Raw genomic sequence first — 18,629 nt, forward strand, 5'->3', positions numbered from 1 at the left:
ATATGTGAAAAAGGATTAATGCTTTGCCGAGATAGAGTGCTTTTGTTTTCTTCAAGCCGCCTTGCGGGCTTGGACAATGGCTATCAAATGACAGTTTGCTATGCTTGTGGAACACAGAGACTTTGCCTTATCGATATTTTCGGGCAGATAAGCTATAAACACTAGCACTCCTCTTGTTTTTTTCCCATCGACATAACCGCTTATCTTATCGACCCGATAACGTCAATGTGCTATATATAGTGGCACTCTATTGTTTCGACGACTAGGCATTTCAAGCGTGAGAACTGACATTATGGCGACCATTCCTATCATCGATTTTGGCAACTTTTCTGCAAGATCTGCAGAAATCGCAAAGCAAGTCTTTGATGCCTGCAGTAACATTGGTTTCTTCTACGTAACAAACCATCCAGTCAGACAAGAATTGGTGGACCGTGCTTTCCAAATAGTATGGCAATTAATAACATTTGGAAAGTCATGCTTTTTGCGACATATAGGCTAACAAATTCTGTTAGAGCAAGGAGTTTTACGATCTTCCATACGAAGAGAAAAACATGTATGCAATCATGAACAATCGTGGCTATACCGGCATGTTTGTGCAAAAGTAAGCAGCCTAACGATGCATGCAGGAAACTACATATTCTTAATTTCCTTTTACAGATTGGACCCAAGACATCAGCGACAAGGCGATACCAAAGAGTAAGTCCTCCCAGTCATATTGATTGCATTATTGCATCAAGACTAACTAGATTATTTTACAAGAGCTTTCAACTTTGGTCCGTTCAGAAACGGCTCAAGTCAGCAGCCGCTGCCAGCAGTTTTTGAAGAAAAGAAGATTGCTATTCAACAGTTCTGGAGTGTAAGGATCTGTATAGCAATATCTGCTGATTCTGCATGTTTCTGATCATTCTCAAAATGCGCTCAGGCTTGCAACGAAACATCTAAGCAAATCGTTGAAGCATTTGCAATCGCACTCGAGGCAAGTTTGGTGTTTTATTGTCCGTAGTAACCTGTATCCGTTGTACGAATAGATCCCGGAAGAGCATGGTGGTAAAAAATGGTTTAGCCAGCGTCATGCATACGACAATCCTCAAGCGAATCCGACGCTTCGTTTCCTCAAGTATCCATGCGGCGAAAAGAACAGCTTCTCAGAACCTGTGCGTGCAGGCGCGCATACGGATTATGGAAGCATTACCTTGTTCCAAAAGGATGTTCCTGGCCTCGAAGTCCAAGCAAGTCGGACGGAGTGGATCTCGGCGCCTATCATTGAAGGATCCATTTTAGGTAATACTCTGTTGCAAAGGATGACCACGGAAAATGTCTTACTCTGACCGTTTTCACAACAATACTAGTAAATGTTGGGAGGATCTTGGAGTATTGGACGAACGGTCTATTCAAGTCCACTGTGCACAGAGTTGTCTTTATACCCGAACATCAGGAGATGGACCGATACTCGATCGCTTGTTTCAACCAACCTTTGCGAGACGCCACGCTGGCGCCCATTCCCAGTTCGATCGTTCCCGAGGACGCCGTGGTGCAACAAGAAGTTGGCATCCCACCCGGCAAGATCTTGACTTCCGCCGAATATCTACAGCTGCGTCTCGATGCAGCTTACGTATCTGCAACGAACGCTCAGGCTGTCAAAGTGCAGTAATGTATATAATTCTCCTAGGAGTCTCCTACTCGAGAATCGCATATTCCTGCTAAATAATTCCTAGTTCCTCATGCTGTGAAAGAAGAAATAAACTTACCCAGCTAATCAGCTGGAAGGGTTACTTCGCTGTTCCGAACATATTCCATAAAAGGATTGTCTAACAATAACATTACGCGTTCACGAAATTTGCATACACATCCAAAGTTTGCTTCGAAGTTTTCCGCCGTTTATCAGCTACGTAATGCTTCATAAGCCATTGAATTGCTTATGACATTACATAAATTCTCCTGTGACGCTGCTCAGTAATAATAAGCCTGGCTATCGGCACACCGTCTCTACAAACGCACACTTGGTCAGCTGAGATTTGTAAAACGAAGCCGCCTTACTATCCCTTTATGTCGGCGCTCTTTCGACACTACGTACTGCTCGATGATGTCCTTAAGCGAACGAGATTATTCGCGCTGGATGATGAAGACAGTTTGTCGCGTAGTATTGTGAGGCTACACTGGCATGCTTGTGCAGAAATAAACAGCCCAAAGATACATACAGGAAACTACAAGTTCTTAGCACAGATTGACTACAGGCATTAGGGAAATGCGATACAAAAGAGTATGACATCCCAATGCACATATCAATTACGTTTGCAGTAAGTAATGGCAACTAGATTGTACATATTTGACTAAGAGCTTTCAAGTTTGGTCCCTTTAGAAATGGCGCAAGTCAGGAGCCACTGCCAGCCATTTCTGAGGAAAAACAAGGATGATGGCCAGCAGTTTTGGAGTGTAAGGAGCTGCATATCTGTTGATGCCGCATTTTTACGGCTCTCACGGTGTACCCAGACTTGTATCGAAACATCTAAACAAATCCTTGAAGCATTTGCTTTGGCGTCTTACTCCGTAATAACTTGTTTCCGTTGTACGAATAGACCCCGGAAGAACTCGGTGGTAAAGAATGGTTTTATCCAGCGTCATGCATACGACGATCCTCAGACGAATCCTACGCTTCGGCTCCTCAAGTATCCATGCGGCGAGAAGACTAGCATCTCAGAACCTGTGCGTGCAGGCGCGCATACAGATTACGGAAGCATTACCTTGTTCCAAAAGGATGTTCCTGGCCTCGAAGTCCAAGCAAGTCGGACGGAGTGGATCTCGGCGCCAATCATTGAAGGAACCATTTCAGGTACTGTGGTGCAATAAGAAGAGGTTGACATTCCAATAGGCAGAAGACCGAATATCTACAGCTGCGTCTCGATGCAGCTTACGCATCTGCGACGAACGCTCGGGCTGTCGAAGTGCAGCAGTATACATAGGTCTCCTAGGCCTCCGGATCTCCTAGTCAAAAATCGCATATATTTGTTGTCCGAATCCCTATTTTCTTGTATACGATGCGTCGTAAAAGATGAAAGAAAAAGAACTGCTGCTAAAAAGCATCCAGTTTAACCGACTGGAAGAGTGTTAGACTCGCTATTATCTCGTTTGCTGTTCCGAGCGTAGTCCATAAAAGGATTACCGCGGTTACATTGGTGCAACCAGAACTACCATGCACCTTGTTGATCGACTCTTGTTGACACCACATTACGTATCCACTGAAGCTTGCATACACTGTGCCAGCTTACTTCGAAATCATCTGATCCTTATCAACTGTGCAATGTTCTGCAAGCCATTGAATTACTTTTGACGATACGAGGGCTCTCTAATGATAACAAGTGATGATATCCAAGCATGAAGCGAAATCCTCGTTATCGTTTCGAATTATATATGCATCTCGTGTTGTTTAAACTTCTGGGAACGATCTGGCGGATTAGGAGAGCTGCCGCCCCCTGAAAGCACAGCATGCACACGTGATCCGTGGCATTTTGATAGGATAAAAAGCTAGCGTGTCCTTATATCGCTCAGTTCATTCTTCTTCAGATATACGCAACAAAATGCTTGCTCCAGACCTCCAAAACTACGACGAAGAGCAAGTGCGTCTTATGGGTGAGATGTGTATTGTCGTTGACGAGAATGATAAGCGCATCGGTGCCGAATCCAAAAAGACTTGCAAGTATCTCTAGAAAATATCTGGGAAACGCTAGCAAAAAAAAAACCTAGCGCTCACTCATGCTGTTGTCTGCTATGAAGGCCATTTGATGGAAAACATTAACAAAGGATTGTTGCACCGAGCATTCAGTGTGTTTCTCTTTGATTCGCAAAATCGCCTCCTGTTGCAGCAACGGGCGACCGAGAAGATTACATTTCCGGACATGTGGACGAACACATGCTGCTCGCACCCTTTGAGTAATATGCTGGAACTCGTCGAGGAGAACCAAGTTGGTAAAGTTCCCAAAGAGTATCCGTCTCGGAAAAGGAAAGAAAAATGTTAACGAGATTAAAGGAGCGCGAGTGGCGGCTCAGCGCAAGTTGCAGCATGAACTCGGCATCCCCCCTGAGCAGATCTTGTTAGAGAAACTGCATTACTTGACACGTATCCATTACCTGGCACCTAGCGACGGAATGTGGGGCGAACACGAAAGTAAGCATCTAATTGGAGCCTATGCAACAAGTTACTCAGAAAACTAACCTGTTCTCATAAGTCGACTATATCTTTTTCATAAAGGCGGATGTCACTCTGGATATTAATAAGAATGAAGTACGTGACTATAAATACGTGACTCCTGACGAGCTCCGCGCAATGATGGATGATAGCAGTAAGTCCTTTGGGTTGCAAAGCGCAAACTCGTCAGCAACTAACATGCGCTTCCCTATCTCCTACTACCACTCCTTTGGGTGATCCAGGTATCCCCATGACACCATGGTTCAAGCTTATCTGCAAAACATTCCTGTTCAAGTGGTGGGACAAGCTCGATACGATCCACACCGAGCAGGATCCACACACCATCCACCGATTAGGATTTGACAGCAAACAACAATAAATAATAAAAGCTTGTAGCCATTGCATGGCTGTCACATCGAGAAGGTACACAAAGCCTCCATTGATTGGCATGCTGATCGGCAACAACAATGTAACTCTGCCACGTGCAAGATATTTATTTCAGGCACCCGAGAAAACAGAGAGCACAAAAAAATAGATCCTTCTTTTTCCTTTACTTTTCTTTATTCTATTATCGTAAACGTTAGAGAGGTTGCTGTGCTAGGCAACAACACTACCTGGAGTTTCTTTTTTCATTGTTTCCATGTCTACAACGCTCGCCGGTCCGAGCGTGTCCAATCCGGCACGCGATTGGCTCTTGCCATTGCCTCAAGACATTGTTACTGATGAATCCTTCACTAATGATCTACTGCGTCAATTCGACAAGCGACGTAATCGGCTACGTTTTGAAATGCAGGGCTTCGAGGTAGTTCGCCGACACCGAGGTTGACTATCTGGACATAGGAAAGTTTTTAATGTTGATATTTTGCATTGCTTAGGACCGAGAAAAATCGTCATCGCCGTCTTTGGAAGAGGAAGCTGCATCCGTTGAGAAAACGCCACAGCAGGAGGCGCCACCACCTCCACCACCTCCACCACCTCCTGCCAGCGAGGAGCGCCAACTTGACTCGAGTGATGATAAAGCAGCGCGACGTCGCTCTGCTGGCGATCTGCTGCGTCGCAGCTCTGCGTACCTTCGCTCCAAAATTGAAGCATTAAAGGGCACATCGCGGTCGCATGACAACTTGCGCGACTATCACTCTGATCGAGGACCGCGGACAGCTGCAGATAAGCGTTCGTCGATAGTTCAAAACTCTTGGTCCTCACACAGGAAACCCAGCCCCTTGGCTAACAACAACGATGCCTCCTCGTCTTCGTCGTTGCCACCGCCATCGAAACTCGTAGTCAACACAACAATTGCAATACCTCAGTATACTGATAAGCAGCATCGTGTACTTTCGGCAGCTGCAGCGGCTATCCAACCACCTATTATTACACAATATCCACCTAAACCATTGAAATACTCACCCGTTGAACCGACATCCGATGACAGCACTGGAAGCAGCGCGACAAGGAGATGGAACGGCGTGCACCATCGCATATCACTTCCAGCGCTTCGACCGTCAAAAACAGTCGATCGGCCTAGACGACGGTCAGACGTTGGAGTCCAACGTCCGAGAGCAGCACCCCGAAAGAAAGGTAAAGAACGAGTTGCTGCTTAAACCAACATTGAAGTAGACATTGTTGCAATTCGTTTTTGGCGCAGTTCGACTTCTTTCTCTCTTCATTTCGTTTATTCCCAATTTTGTTTTCTCATGCACTTTATTCTATGACACCTCTACTATATATATTTCTATATGTTTCTTCTTCTGCTCCTTAATGCGAACCCCACCTCCCATTATTCACGACCCTGTCACGAGTAAACGCACTCTCTATTTCACGCACTACACACAAGCATACACATGCACACTTCACACTTGACATTCTATACACTCACAACACCCACATTTGTTTCTTCATATCCCCATATTTATTACCCTACAGCGATGTTAATACCCTTGCTCTAATATAGACTTATATCTATGCTTTTTCCCCATGGAAACCAGTTTACTCGTTGGGTGTGTGTGTGTGTGCAGAATCTAATAATAATATTTAAAAGGTCCACGGTTTCGGAAAGGTTCAGTACTCTTTTACCCCACAAACTGAGAATTTTCTGCACGCAGAAATGGGAATACGAGATCTCTAGATACAAAGCCAGAGCGCACAAGTTGTATGAGAAAGAAAAAAAAAAAAAAAAGAACAAAAAAAAGCGAATGTTACAAAAAGGACAGAAAAAGCGGTGATAAACGGTGATCGAGTAAGAGAACGAGCGTGCGTATGTGTGTATATACGTGTGTATAGGTGATATCTATGTAAAGTACTCTAGGCAACGAGTCACTTGCGTTGTGAAAGCTTGAGCAGCAACGCATACGCGATCACAGTGTAATTTGTGAAAACATCCTTCATCATGAACAAAAGAGCTTGCGACAACACGGCCTTGGAGATCTGCGCACTCATACCCTGATGCAACATGCATTAGTTAGCTCTCTCATCCCTTCATCACAGGATTTTCACGTGGTGGGGGTGAATCCTTTTTTTTTCTTCTTCTTACCTTGTACCAGCCAAAGAAACCTTCACTCTTGAGCACACGGGCAAGCACATCGCCCGCACTCTTGTAAGCGACTACCTTGTTTTCGATATCCTTGGAAGGTTTCCACTGCAAGCGGACCTTGGCCATGATGTATGGGTATGTCACGATTGTAGCCAGCGTCTTGCTCAGTGCACCGACAACAAAGTTTACGCCAGGCGTCAAGGGCAATTTGAGAACCTCAGTGACGAACTGTTTGACCTTTTCAAAACTGCCGTATGTGATGGCAGGATTCACGCACAGTATGAGTGATGGCCGGATACCTCTCCACAAACCGGCGATGCCTTCTTCTTGGACGATCGTGGCACATGTGCTCAGCACACCCTGTCGCTCGTTGCTGGGCAGCGTCTGTTGTCGAGTGGTTACAACCGATACAGGAGTCGTTACAAGCGTCGTCATGGCTCCGGCAAGTGCTCCGAGGATCAGTTCCATCGCTGTTGATAACGTACCGCCAGATGGGTTGTAGCGCTTATTGTATGCGTTTCGGACAAGCGAATAGCAGTAGAAATACGTAAAGTTGGTTGAGGCGGTACCGATCAAGGAACTTCCAAGGCCAGCGTACAGACCGGATAGACCTTCCTTATCTAAGATCTGTTTGATGCCATCCCACGCTGAAGTGTAATGCTCTTGCTCTTTCTCGTCCAATTGCTCATGCTTGGCTTGGACTTGGATGCGCGTTTTTATACTGATGTACGAGAAGTTTAGATCAATGTGTAAGCGTGAGACGATATAGAGTATACGTATATCTACACTCACATGTCCAAAGGATACACGAGAGCAAGTGCAAACATGGCACCAGCGGATCCTGCTACCGCGTGGCCAAAAGGCGGTAAGGTCTGCTTGGAGATGGCCGCCATATAATCGAACAGAGATAACGGAGAGGGAAAAGAGAATTAGGAAATGTCCAAGGGAAAGAAGAGAAAGTGGGAAGAGAAATATGGCGCCTTGGAAATGAAAATGCTGACTCAATGCCTTTTCCCTTGCCGACTCCGTGTGACAGCTTGTCCGTCCCCTCCGGATGACAATTTGAGCTGACAAGTCCAAATTTGGTTCATTGGCGGATGTTCTCTCTTAAAGATCGTCTTTTTTGGCTCAGGTTTCGGCGGAATAAAGACGGAAAAAAGAATTATCTTTTCCCCTTCATGACCAATACATAATGTGAGTAAGGATGCGTGTTTATTTCATGCGCAGTGGGAGTGGACGAAACTTTTTTCTCGGAGGGATGCGGCCAAGAGGGGATAAACGGGTAAGATGCGTCAAGTGATGATTTGTGTTTTTTAGATTTCATGTTCTGCAAGCAACATGTTGGGGATGCCATCTTTGATTCTGTATTCGTGTTTACAGTTTGGGCACACCATCTTGCCTTGCTGCACATGCGTCTAAGGCCCAAAGATCAGTTTCCTTCTACTTTCGTAATCAATTTATGCTTTACCTCGAGAATAACGCCGTGTAACGCTTTCAGAAACTCTTCGTTGTTTGCTGCATCTTCGGGTATCTGTGCTGGCAGTGACGAAATGCCCAACTTTTCAAAAGGAAATGATTTAGTGATATCACTCGTTAGGACGGTGCAATAGCAGTCGGCTCTTACCTGCAAGGCGGTGTTAACCAACGCTTCCCACTCCAACTTTGGCAGCATGTTGATCAAGAACTCGGGATTATAATCAGCTTCGATCAGCTCCACCTGCGTGTCTTGAAACTGCAGAGGAAAGTTGTTTGAATTGCAGTTCTTCACATGGCACTGCAGCATATTATGTGTGATTAATCTCATTGTTGCGAACGAGTTGCTTTTGCCCTGTTTGACAGGTGATAAAAAGTGCTGAGGACATTCTACCCTCGTGGCTTGGTATTAAGTGAGACTCGATTTACTGCTGTATTGCACAGGTCAAAAATGGCTCTATATGGTGCATGGCATTAAGTAGACGAACATCCAATATTGTTGGGAGAAGAAAAGAAAAAAAGAGGAAAAGGAAGGAAAGGATTATTGTACACGTATTTGGCCTTTTACAGGTAGTCTCGTTTCTTTGTAGCAACTGAAGCCATGTTTTGAGCTCCACTATTTAAGGCAGCAGGATGCTGTTTCCATAGTTTGTATGCAGCTAAAGAAGTAAGGATAACAACACCAGCGACTACAGACAGAGTAATGTAGTGTTTTGATAACCATGCTTCCTCTGCCTTGTCTTTCAATGAACCCGGTGTTGCTATTAATCTGACAATACAAGGATGCTCAATAACTTTTAACGATGGATTCATGCTAATTACTTACGGATTCATGGCTACACCTGTAAGGATATGGTATAGATCTGCCATCTGCTTTTGCTTCACCGATACACTTAAAGGGACAGCGAGACCTAAATTGCGGCAATAGACATCTGGCTGCACTTCGTACCGTTGTGTCACTAGATCCAACTCGCATTTGGTTGCTACGTAGACACTCGGTACATGATCAATCTTGTACTTCTCCTAAAGAGACCATCAATACTGACGCCATCTCAACCATTATCTCAGCATACGTACTCGGAGTGATGCTACGTATCCAAATGAGTTGACGTCGCTTGTATCGTACACAAAGCAGAGTAAATCGCAAGCTTCCAGACGCTGTTTGCTGGAAAGAATTTCCGCTTCTCGATTTGCTGCGATTTCTTCCATCTATCATAATAACAAGCTAAGATTTCCGGACATTGCAGTTCGAGCATATAAAGTATAAGCTCCTTACCACGAGATATTTCTCAACGCCTTTCATTTCCACAGAATTTACAACATTGAACGGTTCGGTTGTAGGTTTGTACTTTTCAGAAAACGGTTTGTTTACAAATGCCCTTAACAAGGAAGTCTAGAAGATACCTTTGTTAATACAGTTTCAAAAATACATTCCGTAATCTATACCTTTCCTGAACCTGGTGCACCAAACACATAACAGAGGAACACGTTCCGCTGTATTTTGCCCTTCTTCCTATCGACTCTTTTCGGTCGAGTGATTTTAAGTGCTGTACGGGTATCTCCCTCATATCCCAGATAAGCCAGATATTTAAGTGTAGTCTTGTGGTCTAGCAAGGTCGTCATACTGCAAGCAGACGGAAACGTATCTTTAGACTTCAATCGAATGGACTGTTTTTTGCTTTCTTTACCTCCATTGTGCTAACCATCCTTGCAGTGTCACAAATCCGGTCTCTGTAGTGATAGTGGTATGAGGGAAGGCTGTGTTGGCCCATGGATTGCCGGGGGAGGTGCTAAAAAGCGCCTCCAATTCAGAGTGATTTAAAGCTCCATCCTTATCCTACAGGTAAGAAATAGTTATTAACGACCATATAATTAGTAGCGCTTGATGAAATCTTCGAACCTGGTCGAAAACTTGGAATAGCTCTGCAAAGAATTGGTAACCATGTGGGCTTAATTCCACTGAGCATTCTTGAGGAACTTCAAATCTATGAATCTAGTCAGCAACCCTGAAATCTTTAGCCACGACGATGAACTCACGGTGGAAGTAAAAAGTCTTCACGGAGAGATAAGTCGTCACCATAGCCAAACTTTCTAAGCACTGTCCAGGTTGTTTCCAAACGCCCACGTTGGATAAACAAAGAATGCAAGAATGCAAATCCAACTTCCGTGAGACCATATTCGTTAACACCGGCGGGCTCATGCTCCCGTACAACTTCCTTGACTCCATCCAACTCATGCTGCTGCAATGGCGTGTTGAAACATTTGCGCTGTTGTACTACTAGTGTGAGATATCGATATTATACGCAACTATGAACGTCTGCATGTTACCTGGAACTCGTTTAATTCATGGTCGTTCAGCACATTATCCTTGTCTGTATCACAGAGCTTGAAAATCCTATTCAGTGCATTGACACATTGTGGTTTCAAGGTCTGTCACCCATTAGATATTCGATCCTGGCAAGAACTGATGAATCGATCTAATAGTTGCTTACATGTTCGCGAGAATCGTACAGAGGTGCAGTCGGATGCAACACTGCCTTTTGAGCAAAATAAAACACTTCCGATACATTCAAGAGCTGCTTTGCCGAGCATTCGACGCAGGTTTCTACTTCCTATTTAAGATGTCAATATCAAACAGAGATCACCAGGAATTCAATTGTTGCAGTCAGACCTTGAATTCGTTCATAATGGGGATAACTTCGTCCTCGAGGCTTTGATTCGTAACATCATCACCGCGAAGATCGATTTTGTTGCCGACAAGCACTGCAGGCACCTATATAGACATACATTATATTAGATGTCGCCGATTTTTGCAGCATGCTCGAACGTTCCCCGTCACACGTACATTTACACCTAGCGATCGAATATATGGAAGCCAATACAGTGGAAGTCGGTTGAAAGTATTCGGATCGTCGATAGCATAAACGATGCAAATGACGTGTGCTTTCCGTATCTCGGCTTCTAACTGTTCACGGTGTTCTGGGCGTGCAGAGCTATCGGTTATATGCATTGTGACATTTTCCGGAGTAACTTCTGGCGGGATAGTGACTTCAGGGACGAGGTGTTGTACCTGTAAGTCATACATTAGCTTAAGCAAAATTTCAATACAGTAAGAGTAGTTTAAACTCACGTTGGGTATAAATGTCTCCTTTATCAACGAGGTAATGAGCGTGCTCTTGCCGACGCCCTCTATGTAAATTCAATGAGAAAAACGTACAAAAGTCAAGGAACGCTGTCTGTACCGTCTCCAACGAGCAGAATGCGTACGTCACGTCGCATCGCTTTCTAATTGTTTACAGATTCGGAACGGAGGAGTGCTGTGCACGCAAAATAAGGCCGGCTCGCTAGAATTGCAGAATTTGTGGAGTTGCTGGTTTTCGGCTGATGGAAAAAGATTAAAAATGCCGAGTGACTGAATCGATCTTGTAAATTCTGCAAGCTCCAAAGCGAGACGTTAAGCGAAAGGCAGGAAAGTGCAGAGAGACGATGCACCACGGAGCTGAAATTTCCAGGGCCGGCACAAGTTTATCCACGAAACTGCAAATGCCTTGAGATACTTTGCATGTACGCATGCAGAGTGAATAAATGTAAAGCATATTAGCAAGTTGATAATTTCTAAAGTACATTTTGTATATTGCAGGGGTATTTTGCTTGATCTTCTTCAGGATCCGAGCGTATTTAGTAGAAGTACCGAGAAAGGGCTTGAGATTCTGTACCAAAATTCGTTAGTAAGGATCGGATCCTCTTCATTTCCTGGGTAACAAATGATCTATGGTAAGCACCCGCTTGTATCCATGCTATTGTTGCCGATTCCCTGACTTGGAATATCGTTTTCTTGCATGTTAAGATCCGCTCTTGGCCGTATTCTAGCCCTGGAACATTTCCAGAAATGCCTTGCGCCGGATGAGGCCTTTGATCTGCTAGTACCTGCCTCTGCCACACGACTACTAATCGACCTGCGATGGATCATGCAATAATTTTACGAACAGAATCCATTCCATGATACGAACTTTACGGACTTGGAAAAGCTCATCGATCATTACAATGCCTAGCAGCCTAGAACTAGCTCCGGGAAGAGTCTGCTAATCAAAAGTTCGAGTATGATGCTTGAGTAGAAGGAAACAAGTTCAAAATAATCAAAGAATAAACATCTCAGTTATACGTTGCCTTCGCCGCTGGAAATCTGAAAATTGTATAGCAAGAGGTTACATGTGGCGAGAAATGCAATAGCATAGACCGAAATTTCTGGCTTCACTGGAGTGAACGTTTCGAGCTGTCTGAATACTCGAGCTCTCAAGAAAATGAAACGCGGATATTACAACATTATTTACCGAGTTTTCATTTTTATTGGTATTCAACAAACTGCGTATGACCTGTTGACTAGACTCCAATTACACTTAGCACTGTATGTTTTCCATTCAAATATTCGTGTTTACTTACAGCAGCATGTGCGCGGGCATCTAGCATTAGACAGTTCACAAATAATAAAGATGCGCTTGAATATTTGCTACCATGACCAGGATACTTATGCAAATTACCTTTTTCGCCGACCAAACCTGCTTGGCATTGGTCGCACTTTAGCGTGAAGTTAGCCACATCGGTATACTTGTGTTTCTGTGGGCAACGTGTATATGTAAGTATTTCTCCGATAATTTTTCCACACAGTTCTGAACATACTCGGCGCAATTTCTCAACCAATTCTTGTGCAGCTATTAGAATCTCATTATCGCTAGTGTTGAATCGGGTCTGATCAAAAGCTGGAGGAAAACCGGCCGCAGGAGAAAGACCTAATGCATCGTAATCTAGTTCTAGATTTAGAAATTGGATACATTTTTACTCTTGAGTTCCATCTAACTCACGGATGCCGCTGTAAACAACCAGTACGCGCTCGGGATATCTTCCTTCTCCTTAAAATATAAAGTAAGAATAAAGACAGAGGCCATTTGCTTACTTGTGAATATTCACCAAATTTGTCTATTCGCCCTGTTTGAACGTCGATGCTGTCGATTTCAACGCCGTAATATGCTGATAGGATAGCGAGCTCTATAGAACAGATAAGTACCATAGTAAACATTGGACCACGTGTCCTCGTCCTCACCTATGGCACCTCCCCAAGAAGAATCTTGCTGAATCCATTGTATGTATTTGTCTGCAACACATGTGATTAGATTACAAAGTATTATACATCGGTTTCCGCCTACCTCTGTCTTGTCCCAATGTAACGTCTGAATACGTCACCGGATCATTTGCAATGCATGTGGCCACCACTAATCAGGATGTTATATAATTGCTTGTAAAACCTCGGCCATTCTGGATGTGATTACCTTTACGCAGTTTTGAAAAGTTCTCTGTATCTTTTTCAAGCACATATCTGCAAAAATAATAGAGTTAGCAGATGCTCTACTCATCCAGAACATGTAGAAATAAGTTAATGATACCCTAGACAGAAAATGTTAGTAATGGGTTTATTTTGTCTCTACGTGCAAAAAATCGACTTGCCGAGAGAACGGAACAGGCATGAATTGTCGTCTTCCATAGTCTAAGAACGGTTGTAAAGGAAGCATCAGCATATCGAGTGGCTACTCTATATTGCATCGTTTGAGTTTTACCCGCAATACAAGTGCACCGCCTGCTACAGTCACTGTTTCATCATCATCCAGATTTTTCGGCAACTTCTGCGTTGTTGCAGTTGTCACGGTGGCAGTAGCAGGAGTGTTTGTCGGCTCGGATACAACTGTAGCATTCAAGGCATCGCCGTTTCTTATTCCTACGGCTTCAACTGTTTGAGTATCGTCTTTGAAAGGTTTCGGAGGATATCCTCCGGCAACTAATTGTCAACGAGAGTATCAGTTTGCTTTGCAAAATGTTTCCTAATCGCAAGTTGTCATGACCTTGGATCCTTGCAAAGTGCTCTCCTATGGTATTAGCAATCTGCTCTCGTAAAGCGAGAACAGTGTCGTCCGGCTGTATACTGTCCAACGTTATTGTTCCTTTAGGATGACGAACACGCAATCTCATATTGCTGGGAAGGTAAGTTTCAAACCGGAGTCATATCCAGGGCAACGCACTCATCAATGCAGCTCGCCAAAACCGGCGTTCTTTGCAAAAATAAGCCAGATAAGAAGAAAAATGATATTGAGTATATGGTAGTATGAGTACATTACACACAATCACAAAAGAATGGAACCCGGAGCAGAGGATATATATGAGGTACGTTTAACGTCTAGAAGCCCCTGCGCAGATCCACATGAATAATCGCCAGATAACAGCGATGCCCGAGATTGCAGTTATTCCAACGCCAGACCAAAAGAGAGCATCGTGTACTACTTTGCCGCAGATAGTATCACACGGTGTGGATGACGATATTTCATCAGGTAAACCGTCGCAGCTATTCTGGCATTTGCCTTGGATCACGGAAGCAGAGATAATTAAGGCAATGCCGGCTGCCAAGAATGCTAAACTGAGGATCATGCAGAAGCAGGAGCAACATGTCATGGCTGGGTTGTAACAACAGCAGCTACAGCCGTCATCGCGCAATGGCCGTTGATAGGGCTTGGGTTTGTAGGAATCAGCCTCGTGCTCTGGCGCAAGCGTAGGTCCAGCAGCTGGCGGTCGTTGGCGGTGATTCTTTGATGCATCCTGCTGAACCATGGGAGCTGTTGCCGGAACGCTGTAGTCCGGCTCATCGTGATACTGTGTATACGGTGTGTGGTACGCCGCATCGTGGTTATAGTTAGGATTATCTTGGTAATATCCATAATCTGAATAACCATATTGCTGATGTTGATGATGCTGATTTACTTTTGCAAGATGTTCCTGTCTTTCCGCTTCTACATAGTCCGACAGCGATATAGCTTGCGGATCATTGTACCCCGTAGCTGCGCTTTTTGGCTGCCCATGGCGTTCCTGCAAAGGCACAGCGTTTTCTGGAGTTGCTGGTACTTGCTGGCCTTGATGAGCGAGGTAGCTCGGGTCGTATGCTTGTTGTTGTTGTGAGTTTGCGAATGGCGACGGTGGGTAATGATGCTGTGCGTAAGGATCAGGCGCAACCGGTGCTGGTGGAGGGTACTGATGAGCGTATGGATCCGCCATGGTGGAAACGGAAAGGAAGGCTTCGTGAGACAAAAGTGGGCGAGACCTTGAACATCAAAAATCACTATGAAACGAAACCTTGCCCGTTTTGGCCTGGCCCAAAATTGCAGATCATTTTTATCCTCGCTTAAAAGGCTATTTTCGTCTTTTTCATTGTTAAATCTTAAGCTTTAAGCTGCCAAGTCTGCTTCATCCAATTAGCAATCTGGCTAACTATAGTATCCGTAGTAGACGACCATGAGTTTGGATCCCGTGGATAATGCCAAGATATCTTGTAGCGACGATATCGTTTCCAGCCGCCAGAAGCTTTCTGGCGTAAGCTTCAGCCTTGTCTCGCAAAATATCAGCCTCCGCAGTGATCACAAGAGCACGCGGCAAGCCTTCCAAGTCTTTGGTTGATGCTTGGAGCGGCGATGCCAAGATATTGGTGCGAGCTGCCTTATCAGGGAGATAATGATCCCAGAACCATTCCATGGCTTCAGGTGTCAAATCGTATCCATTAGCAAACTCTTTGTAGGAATCGGTATCAAACTTTAAATCAGTAATCGGATAAATCAAAGCCTGCCCATTGATAGCAGCTAGACCACGCTGTTTTGCAAGGACTAAATATAAATGTTAGTATTGAGAGGCGCGCAATATCAAATCCTGAATAATGGCAAACGTACTGGAGGCGGTCGCGGCCAAGTATCCCCCGGCAGAATCGCCTGCAATGACAATTTTGCGAGGATCAACACTGATTGACTGTGCATTTTCCTCGTTGGCAACCCAGACCACTGTATCGTAGCACTCCTCACTGGCCACCGGGAATCTTGCCTCAGGACTTAGAGATTAGTTCACGAAGACGACCGCTGCTCTCGATTACACTGTCAGCTATATATAAATTGACACAGTGTAAACATCGAGTACTCTGAAAGTGGCCATTACCACTCTGATGCGAACGATGATTTATACTTCATAGACTATTCTGCGGTGTGTAAGTTTGCTTCCAAACACCCATCCACCACCGTGACTACAGGATTGCATTTGATGATAAGCACTCATATCATATAAATCACTCCACAACTTTGCGGCTTTACAATACCAGTAAACAATTGGAGGTAGCTTCTCTGATTTCGTATCAAGTGGACGAGTGATGGTCAATCCAAACGTGCACCATTTGCTCTTGTGATAGCAATATCCTTAACTTTGACTTTAGGCAAGGACTGTGCAAATTCTGAGTGGAAGTTTTCATATAAAGCTTCGTGTTCTCGTCTTAAGACGTCAATTGGGATGGATCTATTAAAATCTTCATCTTTATCCGCTATAGCCTTTGATGCTGGTTCTAAGAGAAATTTTGGTGACATTGTCTTAGAAGAGAAAGAAAGAAGGAAGGAAGGAAGGAAAGAAAAGAGAGAAAATACCTGGATATATACAAGGCGTCGCAGCATTTGGTGAAAGGCTCCACGGCTTTCAGTCACTAGAACTGAGTATACACTTTTTCCCAAAAGTAATGTCGCATCTTGTGAATTTTATAATACATTTATACACCAAAACGACAAATTGCAGCGACATTAATTTTTGGAAAAAGTGTATTTGATTCATTATCCAATTTGCAACTCTTGAAAATCGCATTTCGATTAATTGTAGAATCAGACTATGTAAATCATTTGCCTTTCAGCACACAAACAAGCTCGAAAATGCTCAGAATATTTACTAAATGGAGATATTCCACGCAAAAAGTAGCAATTGTCATCTTTCCTATTAGACAGCGCAGGAGTGGCTACTGTGGAGCGACTCCTAGCAACTCTAAAACTGTGCGCCATATAATGTTACCGACGATAGACCAGTAACAATTTCTTCTCAGGAGCAATGATACTTTTCGGAGCGCGGACACCATCAAAAACCTGAAAGCTCAGTGCGTGACTCGATTTGTAACTCGCTCGCTCGGTAATAATTCCTCAAGGCCTCACTCTGTGCTTTTCCGGACGACATTCCAGTTTACCACTGACAGACTGAGGCTATGCGACTTTTGAAAAGTCGTATATTCGACAGAATTACGTCCCTAATACCCGCTAATCGCTTCGCTGTCAATTCCTCAAGGGGCGCACCAACGACGATTCTGACACGATGCGATGGTTGCGGACGACCTGTCAAAAGCAATTTGGTGCTTGTCACGCAGCGTTTTCTCAACACGCGCGGTCCGGAACTTGCGTTTACGACAAAGCGTCTAACACTAGGGGCGCGTCGACGGCAATGCTCTGAAAAAATCGCTGAACTATCAAAGACAGGCAAAACACTTGAAGCCTTGCGTACCTTTCTTGACAGCATCAATACGTATTTCCCTAGCCAAGAAGCGACCTACCAACTTGCACATGCATTATACCGAGAAAATAATCTTATTGGACTCAAGCTCGTCCACGATACCCTTACATTGCATTATCGCCACAAACCACCATCGAATCGGCAGGCTCGGTCAATGGTCTATCTCTCCTCAATGCTTATTCAGTTGATTATACGACAAACGAAGCCGCACTATGACATGAAATCCATAACCAGCATATGCTCGACTATGGCGAAACTGCATTGTCCCGCGACAGTTGTGTTATACAATATATTCCTAAAACTGCTGTTTGACAAGGGCGAGGAGCAACATGCAAGAGCAATGTTTGAGGATTTGATCAAACACAAGACACAGCCTAACAGACAGACATATGGCGTCATACTCGACTATTACGCACGTCGAAAACGACTTGGAGATATGCTGCACTGGTTGCAAGACATGGAGCAGCGCCAAATCCAACCAGATGCAGCCATCGTCACGATCCTGGTTTTAGGATATTGTCGAAGTGGACTATTTGATATGGCGGAGAAGTTTGTGCAAGATGTATATGAAAGCTGCAACGGGTATCCAAAGATAATGGACTTCAAGAGGAAACGACAAATGTTAGATTACATTGCTCATGGTCGGCGAATTGTGGAAAAACGAAAGAAGCGGTTAAAGCGCTGGAAGAGGAATAGTCTGTTGCGGACAAGACAAGCAAACCAAAGTAAGAAATTTGCGACAACAACCAGGAAATCGCCTCAAACTCGTCTCAAGAAGCAATCTATAAAGCTTGCAAAGAATGTAAAAAGGCTTGGAGCAAATAAAAAGCGTAAAAAGAGCTGATTAAAATTAAGTTGATTTTGCAAACCTAAATAATGCAACTTTATGGAGGTTTCGGGATGTTTTTTTCAGTCTTTGTTCCTGTGCACGGTGGTTAACCATGCAGATTCTCACGGGAAATTCGCGCTTCCAATCGGATTCATCCAACTAACTGAACAGGTTAAACTATACGCGATGTACTGAAAACTAGTTTGTATGACTTGCATTGTGTC

At 44.2% G+C, this 18,629-nt stretch overlaps 11 protein-coding genes across 11 annotated transcripts; 5 read left to right on the forward strand and 6 right to left on the reverse strand.

Annotated features, from left to right (window-relative positions):
* Nucleotides 1–292: 292 nt before the first annotated feature.
* Nucleotides 293–1,651, forward strand: VTP01DRAFT_7459 (uncharacterized protein; the record flags this gene model as incomplete). Its single annotated transcript, XM_069386473.1, has 7 exons — nucleotides 293–445; nucleotides 513–601; nucleotides 658–696; nucleotides 760–856; nucleotides 923–985; nucleotides 1,029–1,281; nucleotides 1,350–1,651. The coding sequence occupies 7 exons, from the start codon at nucleotides 293–295 to the stop codon at nucleotides 1,649–1,651; spliced, it is 996 nt and encodes a 331-aa protein (XP_069241925.1).
* A 710-nt stretch (nucleotides 1,652–2,361) lies between these two features.
* On the forward strand, nucleotides 2,362–2,986 carry VTP01DRAFT_7460 (uncharacterized protein; the record flags this gene model as incomplete). Its single annotated transcript, XM_069386475.1, has 3 exons — nucleotides 2,362–2,433; nucleotides 2,491–2,830; nucleotides 2,892–2,986. The coding sequence occupies 3 exons, from the start codon at nucleotides 2,362–2,364 to the stop codon at nucleotides 2,984–2,986; spliced, it is 507 nt and encodes a 168-aa protein (XP_069241926.1).
* A 589-nt stretch (nucleotides 2,987–3,575) lies between these two features.
* VTP01DRAFT_7461 (uncharacterized protein) lies at nucleotides 3,576–4,562 on the forward strand (the record flags this gene model as incomplete). The annotated part of the gene is made up of 5 exons (XM_069386476.1): nucleotides 3,576–3,690; nucleotides 3,772–3,963; nucleotides 4,025–4,162; nucleotides 4,224–4,337; nucleotides 4,426–4,562. The coding sequence occupies 5 exons, from the start codon at nucleotides 3,576–3,578 to the stop codon at nucleotides 4,560–4,562; spliced, it is 696 nt and encodes a 231-aa protein (XP_069241927.1).
* Nucleotides 4,563–4,823: 261 nt separating this feature from the next.
* On the forward strand, nucleotides 4,824–5,781 carry VTP01DRAFT_7462 (uncharacterized protein; the record flags this gene model as incomplete). The annotated part of the gene is made up of 2 exons (XM_069386477.1): nucleotides 4,824–4,985; nucleotides 5,059–5,781. The coding sequence occupies 2 exons, from the start codon at nucleotides 4,824–4,826 to the stop codon at nucleotides 5,779–5,781; spliced, it is 885 nt and encodes a 294-aa protein (XP_069241928.1).
* A 712-nt stretch (nucleotides 5,782–6,493) lies between these two features.
* Nucleotides 6,494–7,603, reverse strand: VTP01DRAFT_7463 (uncharacterized protein; the record flags this gene model as incomplete). The annotated part of the gene is made up of 3 exons (XM_069386478.1): nucleotides 6,494–6,619; nucleotides 6,711–7,431; nucleotides 7,503–7,603. The coding sequence occupies 3 exons, from the start codon at nucleotides 7,601–7,603 to the stop codon at nucleotides 6,494–6,496; spliced, it is 948 nt and encodes a 315-aa protein (XP_069241929.1).
* Nucleotides 7,604–8,023: 420 nt separating this feature from the next.
* VTP01DRAFT_7464 (uncharacterized protein) lies at nucleotides 8,024–8,493 on the reverse strand (the record flags this gene model as incomplete). The annotated part of the gene is made up of 3 exons (XM_069386479.1): nucleotides 8,024–8,125; nucleotides 8,179–8,268; nucleotides 8,335–8,493. 3 exons carry the CDS (start codon nucleotides 8,491–8,493, stop codon nucleotides 8,024–8,026), a joined length of 351 nt encoding a protein of 116 aa, XP_069241930.1.
* Nucleotides 8,494–8,747: 254 nt separating this feature from the next.
* VTP01DRAFT_7465 (uncharacterized protein) lies at nucleotides 8,748–11,462 on the reverse strand (the record flags this gene model as incomplete). The annotated part of the gene is made up of 14 exons (XM_069386480.1): nucleotides 8,748–8,952; nucleotides 9,010–9,206; nucleotides 9,261–9,392; nucleotides 9,460–9,576; nucleotides 9,630–9,807; nucleotides 9,872–10,020; nucleotides 10,084–10,168; nucleotides 10,221–10,450; nucleotides 10,512–10,613; nucleotides 10,676–10,795; nucleotides 10,855–10,956; nucleotides 11,029–11,253; nucleotides 11,314–11,372; nucleotides 11,426–11,462. The coding sequence occupies 14 exons, from the start codon at nucleotides 11,460–11,462 to the stop codon at nucleotides 8,748–8,750; spliced, it is 1,938 nt and encodes a 645-aa protein (XP_069241931.1).
* A 1,065-nt stretch (nucleotides 11,463–12,527) lies between these two features.
* Nucleotides 12,528–14,201, reverse strand: VTP01DRAFT_7466 (uncharacterized protein; the record flags this gene model as incomplete). Its single annotated transcript, XM_069386481.1, has 12 exons — nucleotides 12,528–12,563; nucleotides 12,624–12,643; nucleotides 12,722–12,797; nucleotides 12,861–12,985; nucleotides 13,043–13,090; nucleotides 13,149–13,226; nucleotides 13,282–13,332; nucleotides 13,385–13,450; nucleotides 13,508–13,554; nucleotides 13,679–13,722; nucleotides 13,793–14,010; nucleotides 14,075–14,201. The coding sequence occupies 12 exons, from the start codon at nucleotides 14,199–14,201 to the stop codon at nucleotides 12,528–12,530; spliced, it is 936 nt and encodes a 311-aa protein (XP_069241932.1).
* Nucleotides 14,202–14,399: 198 nt separating this feature from the next.
* Nucleotides 14,400–15,275, reverse strand: VTP01DRAFT_7467 (uncharacterized protein; the record flags this gene model as incomplete). Its single annotated transcript, XM_069386482.1, has 1 exon — nucleotides 14,400–15,275. One exon carries the CDS (start codon nucleotides 15,273–15,275, stop codon nucleotides 14,400–14,402), a length of 876 nt encoding a protein of 291 aa, XP_069241933.1.
* Nucleotides 15,276–15,488: 213 nt separating this feature from the next.
* On the reverse strand, nucleotides 15,489–16,196 carry VTP01DRAFT_7468 (uncharacterized protein; the record flags this gene model as incomplete). The annotated part of the gene is made up of 3 exons (XM_069386483.1): nucleotides 15,489–15,877; nucleotides 15,941–16,083; nucleotides 16,162–16,196. 3 exons carry the CDS (start codon nucleotides 16,194–16,196, stop codon nucleotides 15,489–15,491), a joined length of 567 nt encoding a protein of 188 aa, XP_069241934.1.
* A 1,078-nt stretch (nucleotides 16,197–17,274) lies between these two features.
* On the forward strand, nucleotides 17,275–18,420 carry VTP01DRAFT_7469 (uncharacterized protein; the record flags this gene model as incomplete). The annotated part of the gene is made up of 1 exon (XM_069386484.1): nucleotides 17,275–18,420. The coding sequence occupies one exon, from the start codon at nucleotides 17,275–17,277 to the stop codon at nucleotides 18,418–18,420; it is 1,146 nt and encodes a 381-aa protein (XP_069241935.1).
* Between the last annotated feature and the right edge of the window lie 209 nt (nucleotides 18,421–18,629).

Source organism: Rhizomucor pusillus (genome assembly GCF_041956525.1).
Source record: "Rhizomucor pusillus strain CBS 183.67 unplaced genomic scaffold VTP01scaffold_4, whole genome shotgun sequence".
Taxonomy (NCBI): domain Eukaryota; kingdom Fungi; phylum Mucoromycota; class Mucoromycetes; order Mucorales; family Lichtheimiaceae; genus Rhizomucor; species Rhizomucor pusillus.